The sequence below is a fragment of the Pipra filicauda genome, unplaced genomic scaffold (assembly GCF_003945595.2).
Source record: "Pipra filicauda isolate LSUMZ 115617 unplaced genomic scaffold, ASM394559v2 scaffold86_size2582843_pilon, whole genome shotgun sequence".
In the NCBI taxonomy this organism is placed as follows: domain Eukaryota; kingdom Metazoa; phylum Chordata; class Aves; order Passeriformes; family Pipridae; genus Pipra; species Pipra filicauda.
This window is the reverse complement of record NW_024105053.1, coordinates 384,360-406,828: the sequence shown is the minus strand read 5'-3', so window position 1 is coordinate 406,828 and position 22,469 is coordinate 384,360. Positions and strand designations below refer to the sequence as shown.

Genomic DNA, 22,469 nt, shown 5'->3' with positions numbered 1-22,469 from the left:
AATGCACAAGACTGTAGGGGGATGCTTGGTTTTATTTTTATTATTAAAAGTAAGCGCTTTCTTTGTGACAGGTTTGGGTTTTGTTTTATGAGACTGCTTTCTCATATCTTTAATCAAGACATGGCTTAGCCAGCGTTTCATCCAAACTTTAAATGTACCCCAGAGTTCCTCCAAGGAGGCCCTCCTGGTTTCTGTCTCTGTGCCTTTTTCTGGGTAGGTCAGGGCTCAGAGAAATGCTGACAGGAGCACAGCGATGTAGTGTAATACTCAGCTTGTATGAATTTGACAGCTCCTCCTGCACCACAGAGTGGGGAAAAAAAATCACTGCAATAGTACAAACCTTGTCTGACTGTTGTGGGTTTTTTGCCTTTTTAGGTGAAACATGGAACCCACTGAAGTTGCACTACCAGCTACGAAATGTTCGTGAACGGTTAGCCAAAAATCTAGTGGAAAAAGGTGTACTGACAACAGAGAAACAGAACTTCCTTCTTTTTGACATGACTACCCACCCTCTCACCAACAACAACATCAAACAGCGCCTCATCAAGAAGGTTCAAGAAGCAGTTCTTGACAAATGGGTGAACGACCCCCACCGCATGGACAAGCGCCTGCTGGCACTGGTGTACTTAGCCCACGCCTCGGATGTCCTGGAGAACGCTTTTGCCCCCCTCCTGGATGAGCAGTATGATTTAGCCACAAAGAGAGTGCGGCAGCTTCTGGATTTAGACCCTGAGGTTGAATGTATGAAAACCAACACGAATGAGGTTCTCTGGGCTGTTGTAGCAGCTTTCACAAAGTAACTGCGTTCAGACTGAAGTGTTCTCTCTTCTTTCATGTAAACCAGTTGTTTCTCTTCTATTGACTATTCATGTTTTCTGTCATTTGTACCTTCTCACATGATAAATTGACTTTTGTTTAATGGGAACTATAAGTTGGTGTATTCCCTACTTCTCTGTCTATCTGTATACAGGATTCTGCTGGTACAAGAGACTTTCCTGTTTGAAAACAACAGAAAAAGGGTTAACTGCCATATTGGCATTCCATTTCCTATTCAGTTTGAATTTTCTTAAATACTCTGTTTAATTTTTCACCTTGTTATTGAGATGGTTTAAGTCACCAAAGCTCCATGTTGAAGTGTCTGTCAGGACATTTTATATACAGATGTTTTCAATTATATCTAACAAAATTACTTTAAAAGCAGAAATGCCATTAAGCAGCTTTGTCAATAGTTCCTGTAAAATGCCCCATACATTTTACTTTCCATGCAAGTCTCTTGTGTACTTATATTTTCATTAGAACAGTAGCTGAGTCATAAGGCTAGTATAGAAAGGTCCAATTGTTTCATTAACCAGTTTTGTGAGGGGATACATTCCATTATATTGTATATATAGTTCAAATTGTATATTAACAACTGCCCCATCTTAGTATTTTGCAAGACCTACTTACCTGTACACCTGGTGCCCCTTATTTGCTGTCAGCCATTGCCATTTCATGCAAAGAAAGGCCTCCTGCAAAGGTCTTGTATGTGAAAGCTGTTTGTTTCCAGAGTCTCCAGAGTTTGCCATCCAGGTATTCTCAGTCTATGCATTGCCTTTGAAAATTAGTGAAGGGAAAGAGACCTCTTTCTATTGTTGTTTGTACTTTTTTCTTTCCTTCCCCCTCTCTATGGAAGAGGCTCGTGACCAGTACCATTCTTAAGTGCAGTTTTAGATTTGTACACAAATTAATGTTTGTCTCTTAAGCCTCAAACTATTTTACACTTTAAAGACAAAAAGTCAGTCCTAGCAGGTGTTGCATGTAAATGGTTAGCAAGTAATGACTGCAGTTCAGACAATTCAGATTTCTGTAATGGGACGCTCTGCTATATTTTAATTTTTATATATACAATTATGCTGATTAGCACACTACTGTAAAAGAAAACCAAAACCTATATAAAACTTTGGCTTTTTAAAATCTGCTGCCTCTTTGCTACTGCTTGTTATTTCCCATTGATTTCACAGTGTAAATATTATGCATTGAAAAAGTTAGGCATTGATTTATATTTTTTTTTTTCTCATAACAGTGCAGATTTATAGTGGGGCTTACAGGTGTTTAGAAAAATTTTTGGTTAATATTCAGAGCAAGAATACTAGATGGTGTATAACTATAGAGTTGAAATTTAAGGGATCCCTTAATCTGTATACTAGCTTTTTACCTACAGTAAATAAACTATGATCTTGAAAGTGCCTGAAACAGAGTAAGCATGTCACTTTTATTTTTTGTTGCTGATTAGAAAGGTTTTATTGCCTAACTGAAAGCTGTAGTTAATATCCTTCTTATTAGAAAGGGAGAATTTACATTAAGTAGTTCAGACTGACTTAATCAGTGGTGTCGCTCGGATCTGCAGGATTCATGGCTGGGGCAGACTTGAGTTAATTTGTGAGTGTGCAGCTCTGCCTGCCATGGGTAGATCTCTTCTGTCTTGAGCACAACTCTACAGCCTCATCTGTGACTGGACTTCCAGATTTGCACTTCATTTTCAATCATTTAGATGCTTAAGTAGTTGACACTAAAACACAACTTATATTCATCATACCTATATAACCTTTTTTAATAAAGGTTTTTACAACAGGTCCTTAACACTTAATGGCACACTGTTCTTTCAGTTCTTAATGCTGTTTCTTTAGAAAAATGAAATTAAAATATATTGTAAGATATTTCAAATTCTGGTTTACAAATAAAAAGACAGACAGTGTTCTCTCACTTGTAAGATGCTGTGTTTAAAACTTTGAGGAGTTTGGGCATGAACTGGGGATGTTGTTTTTTAAACATTTCAAACCATGATTGCTTTAAGTGGAGGTAAAATGAAAATTGCAATGTTGCTCTTATCTTGGACAGCTTACAGCAGCTTACTTTCTGTACTTGGTATTATATGCTAACTCACTGCTTTCATTGTCTCTTTCTCCTGTGATCCACTTTCTTATTTTCTGTTGCTCTTTGAGAGAAGAAAAAAGTCTTTAGGTGGAAAGGTCAGAAAGATAGTGGAGTATGCAGGAGCAAGTTCCGTGCACAAAACTTTTAAAATGGCTTTGAAAATCGAAGCTACTTGAAACATGCTTCAGACTGAAAGTATCATTCATAGTCCTTTTCCTGGCCTCTCATCTTCCTTCTTGAGTATTTTCCATGTTCCTGCTGATTTCAAGTTTCGTTGTGGGGGATATTGGAGTTTTATCACCCTTACAGGGCGATAAACCAATATGGTTTAAAAGAAGTCATGCTTTAATCCCCCCTCTCAAAAGATGATTTGGGATTTTTTGACTTTTTTTATTTCCACATAGGGGATAACTGCACACAGTATTTATCAGCTTTATTTTGCTTAAAGATAGTACCTCTGACCATGATGGGGAGAGTTGGTGCTGGACATGTCAAAGAAATGTGATGTAAGCAACAACGGGTTTGTGAAGAGCAACAGTGTCTTTTGCTGAACCCCCTGTTGTAAGCCTGGATGTGGGAAATAGATGAGCTTTTGGAGTCTTAAGTCCTATGTAGTGCTTCAAAAAGCCCAAAGCCTCAAGGAAGGTAAGTTTGGTAGGTTGACAGGAACTGATTTAGCTGACATGGTTGCCTTCATTCCTATTTCAGGATCCAATAAAATGGTTAAACATGGGAGACTGCTTTGTTCTGCTGAAATTCAGGTGCCCTTCTACCTGTTAGCTGCTACTGCAGCTCGTGGAAACCTGGTTTCCAGACAGCTGTCTGCTCCAAATCCTCAGCTCTCAGTGGCTGCTTGAAGTGAAGACTGTTATCCATAGCCTGAACTTGAACATGTGCCTCAAGGAAAAACATATATTATTCAGGGACATGTTATTTTAAAACAAACTTTCAAGTCGAAACCAGGATTTTGAAAGTTAAATCCCCAAGCAGTGCATATATATCCATAGTTTCACAGTCCTTGAGGTTTACATCCTCCTCTCCTGTGTCTCTAGAGCTGATGTTGCAGTGCTATTACATGGAATTCTGGTGAAACCTGTGTGCCATAAATGATGCTTTTGAGGCAAAACGTGCATAAAGTGGTGATACAAGGCTGGTGACTGAGTGCTCACGTGTTCATGCCCATTTCTCCTACAAAGTGAAGATATGTATTGACTGATGTGTTCTCTGTGAACTGGACTGAATCTGTACTGTAATAAAATAAAGACCCTTTCATGCTACGAGCTGCAGGTGGTTAATGTGTTATCACATGCATGCAATACCTAAAGGTTTGGGGTTTTTTTTTCATTTGCTCAGTACTTTCCAGTGACTCTGGTATTCACCAGTTTGGGAAACAGAACTCAAGATTTTCATCAAAGCCTCAGTTCTGCCTCAGCTGGGCTTCAAGCACTTCAGGTAGCCCAAGCCTGCTATGTCCCACTTTCCCGTCTTGGCCATCTGTCTTTCTCTATGGGGGGGATGTTTCCAGTTTCAGAGAAGTATGAATTTCTTGAAAAAGGAACTTGTTTATTTTATAGCAATGCTTAATATATATAACAGCCTAATAACTTGGTGTGTGAGGAAAGACTGTATGTGGCACTTGGTGCCATGGACTAGTTGACAGTTTGTTGTTTGATCATAGGTTGGACTTGATGATCTGAGAGGTCTTTTCCAACCTAATTGATTATGTGATTCTGTAAAATGAGATGCTTTCAGGTGCTTTGTAAGTATCAAATATGAAGTGATTTCAGGTACGTGCAGGGGGCAGCTGCCTTGGACTGGAGTGAGAGAGGGTCTTTGGATGGGGAAGAAGCATGGTCAGGGCTGCTGCCCATGTTCATCTCTGAATAACATCTGGATTTTCCTCCCAAAGGGTCTTGTTTTCTCCTGCTTCCAGAGCAGCAACATGAAGCCTGTGGAAAGTAAGAAATGCCTTCTGACCCAGGAGGAGAAACCTTCTGTGGGAACACAGGAAAACCTGGCTCCTAGAACAGCAGAAAAGAATAGGAAAATAAATGCTGATAAATAGTAGCCTTTGGCTCTCTCCCCTGCCCCCACATTTCTGTGCTTCCAAACAATTTGCTGCTTCAGCTGAGGGAGCTGGAGGTGTTTATCCTGGAGAAGAGAAGGCTCAGGAGAGACCTTATCATTCTCTACAACCACCTGAAATGAGTTTGCAGCCTTGTGGGGGTCAGTCTCTTCTCCCAGGGAACCAGTGATGAGAGGAAATGGCCTTAAGCTGTGCCAGGGTGTCATGGTTTGAGAGCCTCAAAATCCAATTCCCTAGTCCAAACCCCCTCCCACATCTCAACCCAGTGTGAGATGGTTTCCAGACACCACACAAGACTCAGAATGGGGGAAAGGGAATATATTACAATGACTGTACAAATAAATACTACAATACATTATATACAATCTTAGCTATCTTTACCATGACATAAAAGTATTTACAATGGATCAAATCTCTTCTCCCCTCCAAATAAAAAGTCCAGGAGGGAAGATGGAAAGATCCTTTCCAGTCTCAGAGCAGTAGTGTCTCTAAAACAGCAGGCATCTCTTCTTCTCATGCAGCAGCTGTAGCTGGATCTCTGTCAGTACACACGAGGGGGTATCCAATCCCCTCAGCCCATCGTCTAAAGTGAGGGTCTTCCGTGGGCTGCGTAGCAGGGACAAAACTCGCATCACCACGTCATATCATGGGGTGTAAGACCCCCATGAAGGTCCCTTCCTCAGAGGCTTCACCCCTGAGTCAGAACATCTCGGGCAGCTTTCGGTTGAAGGCCTTTGCCTCAAGAGTTCTACCAGAGCTCCTGTGCTCTGATCTCAGGCTGCTAGCTTAGCTTGGCAGCAGCGGCGAGGGGGGCCAAGGTCCCCCCCTCTGCATTCTTTCTCTGAGCTTTTCAGCTCCTTTCTGCAGTGCTGTAGCACTCCATGACTCTTTCAAGTAAGAGTCCATCATCCTCCTTTCTCTCTCAGAGGGGTTTGGGGTGTTTTGGTGCAGTTCTTACCCCAAAACTCTGTCTCTGTCTGTAGAACTTAGTTGTCTCTCTGCTGCTGGCTCTCTTTCTCTTGGACAACTCTGTGTCTTCCTACTCGGCTGCATGTTTGTTTCTGCTGCTTCTTCAGTTCTTATCTCCTTCTGGCTCTCTGCCACCGTTTCTCCAGACGCTGCTCCTGCTGCTTCTTACAGTGGAGAAAACTTCTTTAGCTCTCAGCCACAGGTACTTAGCCCAGCCTTACGCTGTTCCAAGTCCCTGCAGCCCCCCCCGCTGGGGGCTGGGGGGCCAGAGCCCCTAAGGCGCTCCTGCCCCTTCTCCTCGTGGCCTCAGAACATGGCTCCTTCTTCAACAACAACTACAACTACCTTCTCTTCTGTTCTGCTTGTGATATGTTTATATTTTGCAAAAGCGCAAAAACCTCAAGGGTCACCACCCCCTGGGGTTTTACCATTTTATAGCTTCAGGGGGGAAAACTGTTTCCCTCCACCACACAGAGGAGGTTCAGGTGGGATATCAGGAAGAATTTCTTCACTGAAAGGATGATGAAGCATTGGAATGGATTGCCCAGGGATGTGATGGAGTCACCTCCCCTGGAAGTGTTCAAGAACCAATGGAATGTGGCACTGGGTGCTATGGCTTAGGTGACATGGTGATGTTCAGTCAAAGGTTGGACTTGATGAACTTGGAAGTCTTTTCCAGCTTAAATGATTCTATGAGTCTGTGATTCTGGAATGTCCCCCTCTTGCTAATTTTTTTAAATTAATTTTTTTTTTTCTCTCAGTTTTACTGTCAACTTGAGCTTGACTCTCCATTGCCTTGTCCTCAGAGTCGCTTTCCCTTCTGGTTTGATTCCCTGACAGTGCCTCAAGGAACCTCTCCTTTGTCAGCAAACGAGTTTGTCAATACAACCTGCCTTGGTGGCTGGACTGAAGCAGCTGGCTGCCTGCTGCAGCTCACAACATGTGATTTGTTAAGGTCAACAAAACCTGTTCATTTACCTTGAAACTGCTCTTTGCCTGCTTTAAAAGCAAGTTATTGTCCATACAGTGGGGAGAACTTGCAGCTGAAGATCGTGATTTTTCCAGTTCTCTAAGTACGTCTTATGCCTGAGCCAGTGCTTCAAGGACTTGCTTTCTCCCAAGCTTTTCCTACAGTGAGAGCTTTATAAAGAAGAGTAATTTTCCCTTTTGTGCTCTCTGCTTGTTGAAAGAGTTGAGTTTGTGTTGCAGGTCAAAAAAGCATCTCTATTTGGCTATTATTTTTACAGAGTTGTAGACACACAAACTGTTTGGCAGGTTTCTTTTATTGAATTTGATTAAAAAGGACAAGTGGGAGAAGAAAGAGGCATCGATACACTTACATTGTGATCACATAAGCCATTTTCCTATCAAAATAAACCAAAATATTTTTGTCTTTCTATTTGCTTGACTACCAATACATCATTCAATTCATTCACATCTATTACATCTGATGTTGGCTCGGAAAGGATTTGCCATCATCTAATGCTCTAGTCCTTCAGGACTATGTGCAGTCACATGGCACATACAGGATGGACGGGGGATCAGTCCCAGCCAGCATGGATTTAGGAGGAGTGGGTCCTACCTGACCAACCTGATCTCCTCTAGAGTGACCAGGTGACCCGCCTGGTGGATGAGGGAAGGCTGTGGATGTGTCCACTTGGACTTCAGCAAAGCCTTTGACACCGTCTCCCACAGCATACTCCTGAAAAAGCTGCAGCCCACAGCTTGGACAGGGGCACTCTGTGCTGGGTTAGGAACTGGCTGGAGGGCCGGGCCCAGAGAGTGGTGGTGAACGGGGCTGCATCCAGTTGGGATCTGGTCACTAGTGGTGTCCCCAGGGATCAGTGTTGGACCGGTCCTGTTTAACATCTTTATTGATGATCTGGATGAGGGGGTTGAGTTCACCATTAGCAAATTTGTGGATGACACCAAACTGGGGGGGGGGGGAATGTCAATTTGCTGGAGGATAGGAGGGCTCTGCAGAGCTGGATAGATGGGCTAAATCCAACAGTAGGAGGTTCAACAAGGCCAAGGACTGGGTCCTGCAGTTTGGCCACGACAACCCTCTGTAGCGCTACAGGCTGGGGACAGAGTGGCTGGAGAGCAGCCAGGCAGAAAGGGATGTGGGGGTTCTGGTTGACAGGAGGCTGAACATGAGCCAGAGTGTGCCCAGGTGGCCAAGAAGGCCAATGGCATCCTGGCCTGGATCAGGAATAGTGTGGCCAGCAGGACCAGGGAAGTGATTCTTGCCCTGTACTCAGCGCTGGTGAGGCCACACCTGGAGTGCTGTGTCCAGCTCTGGGACCCTCAATTTAGGAAGGATGTTGAGGTGCTGGAGCAGGTCCAGAGAAGAGCAACAAGGCTGGTGAAGGGACTCGAGCACAAGTCCTATGAGGAGAGGCTGAGGGAGCTGGGGTTGTTTAGCCTGGAGAAAAGGAGGCTCAGGAGGGACCTCATCACTCTCTACAACTCCCTGAAAGGAGGTTGTAGCCAGGTGGGGGTCGGTCTCTACTCCCAGGCAACCGGCAGGAGGACAAGAGGACATAGTGTTAATCTGTTTCAAAGGAGGTTCAGATTGGACATTAGGAAGAAGTTCTACACAGAAAGAGTGATTGGGCATTGGAATGGGCTGCCCAGGGAGGTGTTAGAGTCACCATCGCTGGAGGTGATGGTGATGCAAGGAAAGACTGGATGTGGCACTTAATGCTCTGGTCCAGCTGACAAGGTGGTGTGCAGTCATAGGTTGGATTTGATGATCTCAGAAGTCTTTTCCACCCTAGTTGATTCTGTGATTCATATTCTGTTGTCCCTTCTTTTTTCACATTTATTCAAATCTTGGATTTTTTTTTCTCCCTTTGAAGTTAGGTGTTAGGAGAAGACTTTGGTGGTTGTAAAGTGCAATGACAGGCAGTTTATAAGCTTTCTTTGCCATGCCAGGGCGTCTTTATAGGTTCTTTTTCTTTTCTGACTGTTCAAATGAAGCCAAATCATGTCTCAACCAGCTTTTAAAAGGCTGCTCTGATTCCTTAAGCTCCTGAGGGCCTCAGACACTTCTGAAAACAAGATTTAGCTAAAAAAGGGTTTGCAGTGCTGAACAGACCACTAAAAATCTCAAACCTTGTGTTTTCAGAGGACTTGCAGAAGAAATTTATCAAAGCCAGATCATTTCTCCAAACAGCAATCTCATGGTAACCCACCTCAGCAGGGGCAGTGAGCAGAGTCCTTTGCAGAGAAGTCACACTGGTGCCTGAACAAAAATTGGTGCAAGGGAGCTTCCTGTCCTGGAAAGGTCTGGGATTCCTCAGGCCACTGTTTTCTCAGTGAAGATCTTTTATGGATACAAGCTTCAGTACTCTTCACCTACAGTGAAAACGAAGTTGGCCGTGGGCCAGAGGCCAGGGACATTTGGTGCCTCTCAGGTAATGTGGGAGCTGGTCTCCGTCCAGGCTGGCCGTGAGTCTCACAGACAGTCTGCGAGAGAGCGTCTGACAGACCTGAGCATCTTCCCCAAGAGGCCGTTCTCCCAGTGGTCCCCACTCTGTGTGTGCCAGGGAGACCTTTGGAGTCAAAGATTTTCCTCTGGGCACAGCAGAGGAGGTGGAGGTGGAGGTGCAGTGAGAGGTCTGTGCCCACCAGTCAATACACTGCAGATGTGTTTGGGGCTGTGCTTGTGCCTGCGTGGGAGGGGAATAGAAGCTGCTCACAGAAGTTCCAGTCATCCAGGAAAACACCACATCATGTGGGTGAGCGGTTGTGCCTGAAACGAGGGAGTGCGTGTGACCTTCCTTAAGCTGGAGTACGTACAAATAAAACAGGCCTGAAACAAAATGCAATTATAAACACATTTGGAATAACAACTGAAGTCTGTTTTTTGGATACGTTGCAAACAGGAAATGGAGCTTAAATTCATTGCATTAATAGGTGCTTTGCTGCAAGGATGTTGCCTGATGTTCGGCTTTAGCTATTGAGAGCTTCCTTCTGAGATCCAGCTGAAGATTTGCACACATACCCAAATCTGAGATGCTCAGCCAAAGACATCAGGATCCCTTCTGTACGAGCAGCACTGATATGCAGAGAAATGTGCACACAGCATTTAAAGACTTTTGAACCAACTTCTTACATTGTCTTTTAAGAGGAAACAAAGTCGCATTTTGATTGTACTGAAGTAACTTTTTTTTTTTTTTAGTTCTTTCTTCTGTGTGGAATGGACAGGACCTGCTCCCAGGATCACATATGGCTGACAGTCAGCACAAGGGTTAAGGATTTGTGAGCCATGAACAGCAGAAATGTCTGGCACATTTTCAATTTCTCTGCATGGCAATAGAAGAGGCAGCCTTAACTGAAGTGTAGCTTCAGAACGTAATTGCTTAGGAGAAAACTAGAGGTACGAGCAGGTTGGTGACTTCCTGCTCTTAGTGTGCCTTGCAGTTTATGTTCATCAGAAAGGAGATCAGAAACCCTGTGGGGTTGCAGTAATGAATGAGGTTTGATTCTCCTTGGTCCTTAGTTCTTCGGTTGTGCAGTCGAATGAGTCCCAGCTCTCCCACGTCAGTGTCTCTGAGCTGCTCAGGGCTTTGTAGATTTGCCACTTGCCTGTTTCAGATCTGCAGCCAATTGCCAAAGCTGCTGTGGGAGCTTCTCTGCTCCCAGGCTCTTCCCTTCTCCAAGGCTAGGAGCCTCGTGCCCATAGGCTTCCCACACTAAGCACTGGAGATCCAGCGGGTTCACAAGGCAGCGTCACATATGTCGTTCCCAGATGATGCAGCACACAGTGAACACTGTGGGTCCACCAGGGAATGAGGAAGACAACCAAGTGAAATGAAAGATGAGAAAATGCTGATGTACTCTTCTCTGTCTGAACCAGAGCTTGTTGTGTGCCCCAGCAGTGAGCTTCAGGGACTGCTCAGAGAGGCTGGATGTACACAGGTCCATATGGCTGGATGGGATTCACCCCAAGGAGCTGAGAGGGATAGACAGCTTCAGCTAGGAATAATCATGGTAACTCAGAGAAGTGCTTGGGGACTGGACCAGTGTTGTGCCTGTCTTTGAGACGGAGAAGAGGGTACAGTCAGCCTTGTTTCAGGTCTTGGGGAGGTGCAGGAAGCGCAGCCTCCTGATTCCACTCCAAACATGTAACAGGGCAGGAATGTACTAGGGAATGGTCAAAGATTCATCAAGTGCAAACTTGACCAATAAAACTGCCTTCTCTGATGAAATGCCTGGCCATGGGGGTTGAAGGGGAGTAACAGTGCATGTAAGTCTACAGGAAGGCTTTCAACACCATGTCTACAGCATTTTTGGAAAGGAGCTGTCGGAGATCTTATCAACATCAACAGTACCATGTCACATGTAGTTTCAGGTCTCCTGGTTCAGAAAGGATGTTCCTGACCACCCAGCAAAGGGTGGTCAGAATTGTCTTGAGCCTGTGGGGCATGAGGTAGAAAAGTAGAAGAGGTAGAAAGAGCTGGGACTCTTTAATCTGGGGAAGACAAGGGCCTCAGGAAGAGAAAAAGGCTAATATCACTTCAGAAATGAACAGTCAGAGCACCTACCCTAACAACCCACAACTACATGGTGGGGGAGTTACAAAAATAACGGGGACCAACTCATCTCAGTAGAAGCAGATAATACAGTAGTGAGTGATAGCATCAAACTGCACTTTTGAAGTTCCAGTTTGAATGTCAGGAAAATTTCTTCACTAGGAGGGTGCTACAGCCCAGAACAGACTAACCAGAGATGTTGTGGTGTCTTCATCCTTGGAGGTCTTATACTCTGGTCTAGACAAAGCCACAGCTGACCGGATCCAGTGTTGGCAAAAACCCCACTCCAAGTGGGAGGTTGGGCTGGATGACCTCCAAAGGTCCTTCTCAGCTAATATTCCTGTAATCCTGTGATCAGCTTCATTGCTCTGACTGTGACTGCTAAGTTGGATACTCCAAGTTTCCTGCACAACAGGCTGGTCAAATAGCAGAGGGAGGGACTGGGAAATGGAGGGTGGTCTGCTCTTGTTTTCTTTGAGCAGCAGAAATGCAGTCCTCACAATGTTATTGAGCTTTGTCCTGAATGCCCCCAGTGTCCCAAAATTTTACGTGTGCCAGAAACATTGCTCAATTCTTTTATGGGACTGAATCTAGATGCAGATTTTCGATGTCTAATGTGACAGATAAACTGGAGGTATTGCCAACCAAACTGCCAGAATCAACACTTCTTTTGCAAGATGATGACAACGTCAGGCAGATAATGCCCCAAGGGGTCTCATCCAGGCAGCAAACCCCAAGGAAGGCACCAGACCCACCTGTAGCATGGCATGAGGGATGTGTGGAGCAGGAGAAATTCTGCACCTCTGCTTAGTACTGTCAGAGTAGCATGAGCTGAGAAGTTTTTTGAGCTTTTTCAAAGTCCTGTGAGTCCATGGGTGTTATTTATAAAGTTATTTCCCTACTTCAAACATTAAGGAGAAGATCCTTATTGTAGATACTTCTGTTAAACAGAACCTGTCACTTTTTTCAAAAACAGAGTAACATACCTGCACTAGTGAAATACCTGCCTTTCCTAATTAATGCACATCCATATTTATGAATGAATGTCAAGGAACTTAGTGATGCAGCATGAACCTGTATTCCCTGCAGGGATCTCTCCTACTGTACTGGTCTGCACACAGAGAGACTCTCTCATTTACACCATAGTGTTCATCATAAGTTCTTCTTGTCTCCTGTTTTTCAATTCAAAATCATTTAAGTCCAATAAACAAATTGCCATCTTCGCCCAACTTGCCCTAGGAAGAGAAAAAGGCTAATATAACTTCAGAAATGAACAGCCAGAGCACCTACCCTGACAAACTGTCTTTTGTTATTTTGTCATAAGGAGAAACATCAGCCCAGATCCTTTACACAGAATCAACAACAACAAAAAAGAGTTAAAAAGCAAGCTCAGCTGCAATTCCAGTTTGCTACTGCAATTCCAGTTTGTACTCATATCATAAATTGTGGTAATTGTTTTTTAATTAAATTAAGTGTGCACATAGCTATATAATTAAAAGGCATGTAGGCGTTCCAGATTTCTTTAAAAACTACCCACCACTTTGAGTTTTATTATCTGTCTGCTTTAAGGCACAGGGATGTGAACCAACCTTTCTGAAGAGCATTAAAATCTTTGGAAAAAGAAAGGGGAAGTTTTAAAGCAGGTGTTCCGTGTTATCAGAAAGAATGGTTTACTGCTGCCACTCGAAACTGGATCTCTGGGTACACAGTGGGATGCACCAGAGACAGGATGGAGCAGAAAGGAAGGGACAGAGCTGTGAACTGAACTCACTGAAAGCACAGCCTGACCCCAGTGCCCAGGGAAATCAATGGCCCTGCAAGCATTTGTTGCCTTTGGAAGACAGTTTGTTCTGTATAGGTGATTGTAAGAATGTTACATCAGTGCAATTCTTATTCTTGTTGCCTTTCTTTTTAAGTGATTGTAAGAATGTTATATTGGTTCAGTTCTTGTCCTTGTTGCATTTGTTTATGTGGATGCAAGGTCTCTAGCTTTTATCACAGGACAAACCATCTGTGTGTCAGTGAGCACCTCACGTTTAAGTTGCTGAGTTCTGTAATGCATGAACTGGACTTCTTAAGTTTCTATGTAAAATGAACCTTACTTAGGTACCTCTTCTAGGACTGAAGGGACAATTCTTAATCTCTCACCCATGTTTTATCTAAATGAGTCAGTTTGCTTTCTTGTTAGTTTTCCTTCATGACCTGTTATATTGCATCGTTCCTAAAAAAAAAAAAACAAACCAAAAAACCACCAAAATGCAAGTCAAGTATTCCAAGTTGCAGAGAGTCATTGAGATATTTCTATATATCTACATCTTCACTTTGCTCGCTCTGAGATGGCCAAGTTTCTCCTTGAAGCTGCAGGAACTTGTGCAGTGGTGACTTTGAAGGTAAGGAGAGACTGACAGTAAATCTAGTCCCATCTCCTGACCAAAAGCTGTATCTGTTTCCCACTGTGCATCATGGGTTTTGGCTAAGTCAGATTTTCTGGTAAGACATCATACCATAGTGTAAGGATAACAAGAGACTTACACTTCTTTTTCACGCTTCACTAACATGATTTGGATAAGGTTATCATGGTGCTGATACTGCGCAAATGCCCTAAATTTCTAAGGTTAGAATCCTGCCTGCAACTTCCAGCCATTATATTGTGATACTTCCCCTATGAAGATGCATTGACATTGTAATTAAGTCACCTCACAACTTCTTCAAAGACAAATTGAACTGTTTAAACTCCTTAAGGGCATGTCAGTACAGAAGAGCATGCACATTCTTCTGGCACAATTATACCAGTAAAATAAAGTGCTAGGCACCAACAGAACTCCTCACAAGGGCACTGTTGTTTTGAGGTAGAAGTGGGTTTTCTTTTTCTTTTCTTTTAAACTTCTTCCAAAGGGATCTTGGAAGCTCTCCCAGTGCTCTCTCCTGCCTAGGGGAGGATTTGGAGATGGGTAAGGAGCACCTGAGCTTTTGCAGTAGTTCACCCCAACTGCCACATGTAAATCTGGAGATGCCCTGGGCCTGTGACTCTCTTGGATGTGGGACATGAGCTTTCACAAGGGCTAACGAGAGCCCATGAGAGTCCCTGTCACTTATCCTTCTAGAAGAACCCACTTCGCCCTCATAGCTCATGAGACTCATGGGTTGAACTGACAGAACACTTTTACAATCACTTACACAGAAGAGTCATTTTTGTTTTAAAACTCAAGGATAGTTGCCTCAGAGGTTGGTTGATTTTTTTGGTAGTTTTTTTTTTTTCATAAGTTAAGAGCAACCTGAATATAAAGGCATGAAAGTTCACTGGAGCCTGTTTCAGCCTGTAAGTGGGTCACAAGACACTGAAGCGTTGAGTGAAATAACACCCACACAAATCAAATAAAAGAGTAGCTAACCTGTATTTAAAAAGAATAATCTTTCTGAATGCCTTAGTCATAGATTTCTTAGCCATGAAATATTCAAGACACCAAGCACTTAGTGGAGAAGCGGCTGCAGAGGATGCCTCCAAACCTAGGTACAAAATTATCAGGCTGACATTAGTAGTTAAATCACCTCCCCTCAATGCTCCAGGGACCTGGGATGCATGCGATTTCCATCAGAAATAATGAAATTCATGAGTATGAACCTTGGAAGTGGTGTTTAGTGAGAGCTTTAGGGGAGAAAATCTTACCAAAATATCTCACACAGAAGTTGGCCTTAAAAAAAACCAACAGAAAACACAACAATCAACAAACAAAAAAGCCCAAACAAACCGTCACACAAACACAAAAAACCTGAAGAACAAGGGAGCAGGTAACACTGCATGAAGCCCCTCATGGTGACCAGCTGAAATTGCTGAAAGACGGATGCTGCTGTGGGGAGCGCTGCTAAGCTGAGCAGAATTACGATCTAAATAGCTCTGAGAGCCTGCTCGGAGGTTTTGTCTTTGCTGCTGGTAATTACAGCACAGGCCCAACCAGCACCACGGTTTGTCTGTAATTACCATGGAAGGTTTACGCATTCTGGTGGCTGGGTCTGACTGCTGGGAGGCTGCAGGCAGGCAGACAGCCGCGGGTGTGCGAGGCTGAGCAGCACTGGAAGGACAGGGATTTGTCTCTGGAGCATGTCTGAGTGCAGGAGTAGGGAGGAGGCTTGCTGGGAAGGAAGAGGCGGCAGGTGCTGAGCACCATCCAGAATGCCTGGAAGGATGAGCTAATACTCCTAACAGACCCTTCAGACTTCTCCCTGCTGGGGGTGGCAACTGGGAAACTTTTCTTATGCTGCCCTTCTCATGGGTGTGCCCTGCAGATGCCTGTGGTCTCCCCATAGATATTTTCCCCAACCACACAGCTGCTGGGTTGGGGCTTCCCTATGTTACTGCTCTTAGTTTTGACCAGCAGAGATCAGACTGTGCTGCAGAGGTCAATCTCTGCCTCTGGTGTGAGCTCCCCACCTGTGCAGCATGGCTTTCCCTTAGCAGACCTGCTGAGCCCCTGTTTACCCGTCCGGAGCAGGATGAAGGATAACAGCAGTGGGATGTGAATCAGAGCAGTGAGTCACTCGGTTTTAACTTACCTCTACTTCTCTGATGGGAAACAGAAATAACTGGAGATAATGCAGTTACTCTCCAGCTATGGGCTTGCCCTGTCATCATCCTATGCTTCCATGGTGAAAGAGAAGAGAGAAGAGTGCTGTACCTGGACACGTCTACAGACTTCTGGGTGTTTGACAGAAGGCAATCATGTCCTCCCGTTAGCATTACTTCTGATTTTTTATGTTTTTAATTGACAGTAAAAAACAGAATGGAATAACTTCATAGTGAAAATGGTAACAACTCATAAGACAGCAGGAATATAAGGTTATTTACACCTATCATAATGTTCTATGTGCAATATCCTGGCAACAGAAGTGGACCTTCCTCAGAGGGATGGTTACCCACTAACTATTTGAGCCTAAGCTTCAATGTACCCTCATGCAGCAGCCCATGAACAAACCAAGGATAAGGGCCCCTCAGCTGCACCATCTAATACAACCCCCCCTCCCACTGATGGTATAAAGGGCCAGGGTACAGACTGGCTAAAAAGGAGGATATATCCAAAATTTGGGACACCGAAGGGAAATCCAACACCCCATCACAGAAATGTTTTCTGTATTCGTCAAATTAGCCTCATGTTTGGCATCAGATTATGGCCAATGCTTTCATAGTCCCGAAAAGGACAAAGGATGGGAGACTGTGGAAGTGCAATTAGGGGGGCTTTTCTCATCAAGCTGTGGTTCAGCTGGGTTTGGATGATGATGAGAGCACATTTATTGCCCATTAATACAGAGCCTGAAATCCGTGGGAAGTCCACTTTACCAGCTGAAAACCCACTTTATGAAGAAAACTAAAACTCTTGACCTTGAAATAGCTTCCAAATTCTAAAAGCAGCACATCTAGCCGCCTGTTACAGACATTAATCACTGCCGTATTTTTCACAGCATGTAAAATTTAAGTAATAGAATCACTGTCCCCATTGCCATACTTGCAACTAAAAGCTGATAAATAGAAGCACTGACCTCAGCTGGTCGATTTAACCCGATGAGTCATGGTCTTAGGGCCACATATGCTTCCTCTGCTAATATTCTTGTTCCTATTTATTTTTTTTAAAGTGTGCTGGCATGCTGTGTACCACAGAATAGCTTCTCTAATGGGCAGTTCCAGAAATAGAAATATCCCACTGGTTCGCTCTCCTTTGTCGGGGTTTCACAGTCCCCACTTAGTCTACACAGAGCCACAGCAGCTCAAAGAGATGCCGGGAGAAATGGAGGATGAGTGAGGCTGTTGAACAGTGAATTCCCCTTGAAGTTCTCTGTCTGAGAAGCACCCTGCTATATTCTTGATTTTTGCATTACAGGGAGCTAAGCTGTAGAGAAAGATGAATCAGATGCAGGCTCCTCCACCTCACCTGCTCTGGGTAGACATGTACCTGCCACAACAGGGTCTACTCACAGCAATAGCTTTGGTGTTGCTCTGAATGAGATTTTTCCTCTGAAAAAGGCTTGCTTTTACATCCCAGCTGAACAAGAGTACCGAATCACAGTTGGTTTGGCGTTTCAATCAGGGTGGTGGTCCACAGCAGATTCCTTGCCTTGGACTGGGCTCCCACAGGGCTGGGCACTGTTCAGAAATACAGAGTGGAAAAGCCTCAATCTCCCAGGCAGACATTGTTTGCAACTTAATAACTTTGAAAATTAATATTCACATGTATAATATTTAATGATGGGATGTGGCACTTATTCTAGAGTTCTGTTGGCATAGTGGTGTTTGTCAGAGGTTGGACTCAGTGATCTTGGAGGTCTTCTCCAACCTTAATGATTCCATGATTCTATGTATGAATGTCAGCTGCCCTCACCGCCATATTTGTGTTGATCTGAGCTGGTGAATCCTGGTCTTGGGGCCATGTGTGCTTTCTCCACCACCATTCAGACGGGAGTGACTGTACAGGGAACGGATGAGATGAGGCTGGGCAGAGATGTGTGCTCAGCAGCCCTGGTCACACAAATGTCCCACAGCAGACAGCATGGATGCCAGGGTAAGAAGGGGTGTGAAGGAGGACTATGGCACTTTGCAGACTGGGCTGGGCTGTGGAGCATCAAGGGGAGAAATCATGGCTGGGCTTTGCGAATGAAGATTTGGGAAGGGCTCTACCCACGTTTGTTGCAAGGGGAGAAATACCAAAGTGACTAATGGAAGATGTCAGATGTAGGTCTACTGTAATCTGGCACTATCAGAAATGGCATTTGCCCAGTGACCTTCCACCAACCCTGTCATTACAACCTTAAAAAGATGGCAATCCAATATAATTTTCGAAAGTTCTACCTGTAACCAGACATGGTCCACAGTCCAGTGTCTTCCATGCAGGCAGGAACCTGTCTGGCTTGCAAGATAAAGACTTGGCAGACTACAGGCTGTCACACAAGACCCCAGAAGCCATGACTTTCACAGCCTGTAAGTGCTCCCGTGCAAACCTAGTCCCTTGCAATAAGGACCTGATGGGGACTCTCTGCTGGCCTCCAGGTGGGAGCCCATGAGAGGCAGGTGCCTCCTGTGCCTCTGCCCCATCCCCATCTTGTGGAGTGGGTACCTGGGATGTAACCTGGGAGGGTACATTCCTGTATTGCCTTTTCCTCTTCTGTGGGCAGATCTGTAGTGCTGCAGCTCCCTGAAGGAGTGGAGCAAGCAGTGGGCTTGCACCTGGGTGCCCCTGCAGCACTTTGGCACTAGGTACTCATTCAGATTGCAAATTGGCAATGAAGCTTCAAAAAGAAAAAGAAATAAAGTGAGGCAAAAGCCTTTGGCTGCCTGGATAAAAGCCATTTCTACCACACAAGCATCACTCAGACGCCCTTGTTGCTCGTGGTGTTTATGACACTTAGACTTTTTTGCTGCAAACAAATTAACTTAAAATAAGACTCGGCCGTACATTAAACCTGACAGACTCGTGATAGGGAGAAGGCTTGTTTATTTCCCACTCTCAGAAAGAAGCAGCTATTGTGCTGATTCACTTCCATGTGTGAGTTCATCAGGCTGGAGAGCCTAATGGGCTGCAGATTCTGGCCCACAGCTGGACCTTTCTCTCTTCAGGCATATCTCCACTCCTTCCCTCTTTAGATGGTAGTTCTCTGCCTTCTGACTCTTTAATGTCACTGAAATTGAATTTATATGGGGGATATTTAGCAATATTACATTAGTATTTGACATTTCATCTCTTGGAAATTTTCGATGATGTTATTTGCAAGGACATTTTTCATCACTCTAAATTACAATCCTTCAAGAGCAGTGTAGCAGTTTAATTTTCTAGGTCTGTCTCTTTGTCTCTCCCTCTTTATGAGGATTTCTGGTGATTTATTTGATTCACAGGTCCTTTGGATTTTTTATGCTTGTTACAACACACCTGTGTTTCAACAACACAGAAAAACGTTGATTTGAAGTAGCAGCTCTGGCTTGCAGTGCTTTGGATATGATACAAAAATAGAACTGTGTAGAAAACCTATTTTATTAGCTTTCTCAGAATTCTAGACCTCAGGTAGTTCAAGCTGAATAACATGGTTTACCTAAAAAAGGAAACCAGTTATTGGTTGCTTGAAATGGCCACTGAAGGAAGATCTGGGAGCACTTATGAGAGACTTATGGTGCTTCACAAGTCTTTATATCACATGCTCTGAGGACTATAAAATTCAAATGTGCAGCTTTTTCCAGTAGTGAGTTTATACTTTGCAATTCTTGCATCTCTCTTTTCTTTTCTCTTTTTTTTTTTTTTTTGTCTTTAATGATTAACTACAAGAAACACAAAAGGAAACATTACAGTGCAAAAGCCTTAATGAAAATATGTTCGGAAGAGGCTGCTGTGGCTGTGCAGTGGGAGTCTGATAAAGAAACTGCAGCCCAGGCAGTTAGTGGTAGGCTTGTGATTTTGGTTGGGTTTTTTTTTATTTTCCCAGAAAACTCCTGTGATGAAGGATTTCTAACTGTAACAAAGTACAATTTGGGGAGAAATCTGTAGGAACAAAAATAAAAAAGGATGCTGCATATACTACAGTGTTAAAAACTGACAGACTAAACTGAGAAGTCTCTCCTGAATATCAAATTTCTGTACACAAGATTACAGAGATCTTCATGATCCAAAAAGACATTCTTACAGTTCACTTAATTTCTACCTTGCCCTCATTTAACAAGATGATTTTGCCTTTCTTTGGCACTTCACATCTGAGATCCCAAATGCCATGGACAGCACCTGCCATATGGGCCCCAGATAGATGAAGATGTATTTTTTTGTCCTTATTTGACATGGTAGAATATGAAGACATCGAGTTATGGAGAACTCAAAAACCTGTTGAGAAAGAGCTGCCTTTGGAAATGGTACATTCCTTTCAGAGCTGCTTGAATTTCCAGAAAAATCACTGCTCTTATGAGAAAAAGGTTTAAAATATCTCTTCCTTTCTTATTTTTTCCAAGTTTAGAAATACAGTTACTGGCAGATGGCCTGTGGTGCTCAGCACTCATTCAAACAGTACTGAAATATTAGGAATTTCTATCCATGTGTCCAGGCACACACAGACACAGATGCACACAGAGACAATTCTAGGCAGAGTTTTAACGTGATTTTCAAATCAAAGCATACTTCAAGGCAGATGTCAGACCAGATTCAAGCTAAATTTGTAGGCTGAGCTCATCAGATGGGTAGGACTGTCTGACTGCAAAGGATTATAATGATGAACATGTGTGACAACCGTTTTATTGAACAACGAGTAGATTGTTTAAGGGATTTGTCTGCAGCAAGTGCTTCCCAATCCTGTGAGGAAAGGACATCAGGCTGGTTGTCTGTGTTATGAAATCAGGCTGATCCCCTTGGTTCTGGTGGACTGTGACGTGGCCGTGTTGGGCAAAGCATGATGCTCTGGGGGGAAAGCAGGAGCACTGCCAGTACCCAGGAGCAGGGTAGTGCTGGCAGCTGGCTAGCCTTGGGGCAGTGTTTCTCCAAAACTTGGCTAATCTCTTAAAACACTTCTCTTTGCACAGCCCCTGATTAATGTGATACTGACGAGGCACTGCCTCTGCTATTTGTGCACTAAGGATATGGACATTCCCTGGCGACAAATTGCTTTGGCAATGTTTAAGAAGGACTTGGTATCTATTGCACAGTTATTTGATAACTCCTGCGTGCTGGTTCTGTGCAAGGAAGGGCTCAATCAGTGCTTTTCTTATCATTTTGTCCAGGCAGCACGCACTCAACTATTGTAAATAAAACATTCTGGTTTCTCCAATAGGTATGAGGAGATACGGATTTCTGTGCAAAGATGAAGCTCAAATTGAAGGAGGTGCTTTTGAAATGGTGAATGACTCTATATGCGACCACATATTTAACAGTGAAATCTAATAAATTCTAAGACACACAGAGGCACTGCTGTAGACAAAGGGAGGAACTGATTACCTAATAATAGAAAGCAAAGAAAAAAACCCACAGCATCAGAGCAGACTTGATAAACACTGCACCATAAAAAGAGGAGGATGACTAATTTGCTAAAGAAATTGGCAGAAAATCTTATCTTGATGAGAAGCTCTAAGATGATAATTAGTGACTGGTTTATTTTAACTTTAGATTTTTGTATCTATTTCTTTGGTCTCTGCAAACAATGTCTACAGTCAAGTTCTACTGGTGGGTGAGTTTGTCCTCTGATATACCACTGAAATCAAAACAAGTGTTCATCTTAGAATTACATGAAAGAGGGTCTTTAGAGAACTGTGTCTTGCGTGTAGCAAAATAATCTTAGCCTTTTACCCTCAGGAGCCTGGAAAATGAGTATTTCTATAAAGATTTGTAGTTGAGTGCTTGAATCTGAGGCTGACTCTTACTATTGACTTTGGTTTGCTATAGTATTTATATGGAGTGCATGTCTGAGACTTTTTCAGCAAATGAATAATTCAACGTGTGGTATCCACAAACAATGTATAATAAATGTATCTAAGTGTATATTTTCTCACTTTAAAGTTTAGATCTTGTTGATAATGGCATTTTTGCTGCCTGCCTTTACCCCTCCACCATGTATGTTGGAGGCAGTTATGCTTCCATGTTTCATGCTAATTTAAACTAAATACTTCTTAAGGGTTGCCCACTGTTGTGCTCTAGGGGAAACCCATTGCATCTGGGGAACTTTACATCCTAGTTATTCTTGCCGTTAGTCTATGAAAATTCAGGAGGAGAGACATAAATGGAGAGAAATCCCTGCTGATGGATTCACAGCTCTTAGCTTGTTTTTCCCCCCTTGCTGTAAAGATGTTAGTAGGCTTTCAGAAAGGAGTAAAAAAAAAATATTGTATCAGAATCATTGTTTTTTCATTATTGTTGCTCCCATTTGTAGCTGATGGTCCAAATTAAAGCTGGAACAAAGTGGAGTGTCACTATTACAAGTGACACAAGGCTTTGCAGAGCCAAACTGTGACAGTG

At 43.5% G+C, this 22,469-nt stretch overlaps 1 protein-coding gene across 1 annotated transcript in view; it reads left to right on the top strand.

Annotated features, from left to right (window-relative positions):
* The window catches only part of GOLPH3 (golgi phosphoprotein 3), a 31,276-nt gene extending 27,083 nt beyond the window's left edge, over positions 1–4,193 (top strand). The window contains exon 4 of the mRNA XM_027745657.2: positions 376–4,193. Within this exon, the coding sequence (XP_027601458.1) occupies positions 376–800 (425 nt within the window). The 3' untranslated portion in view covers positions 801–4,193. The remainder of the gene's footprint in view (positions 1–375) is intronic.
* The last annotated feature ends 18,276 nt before the right edge of the window (positions 4,194–22,469 follow it).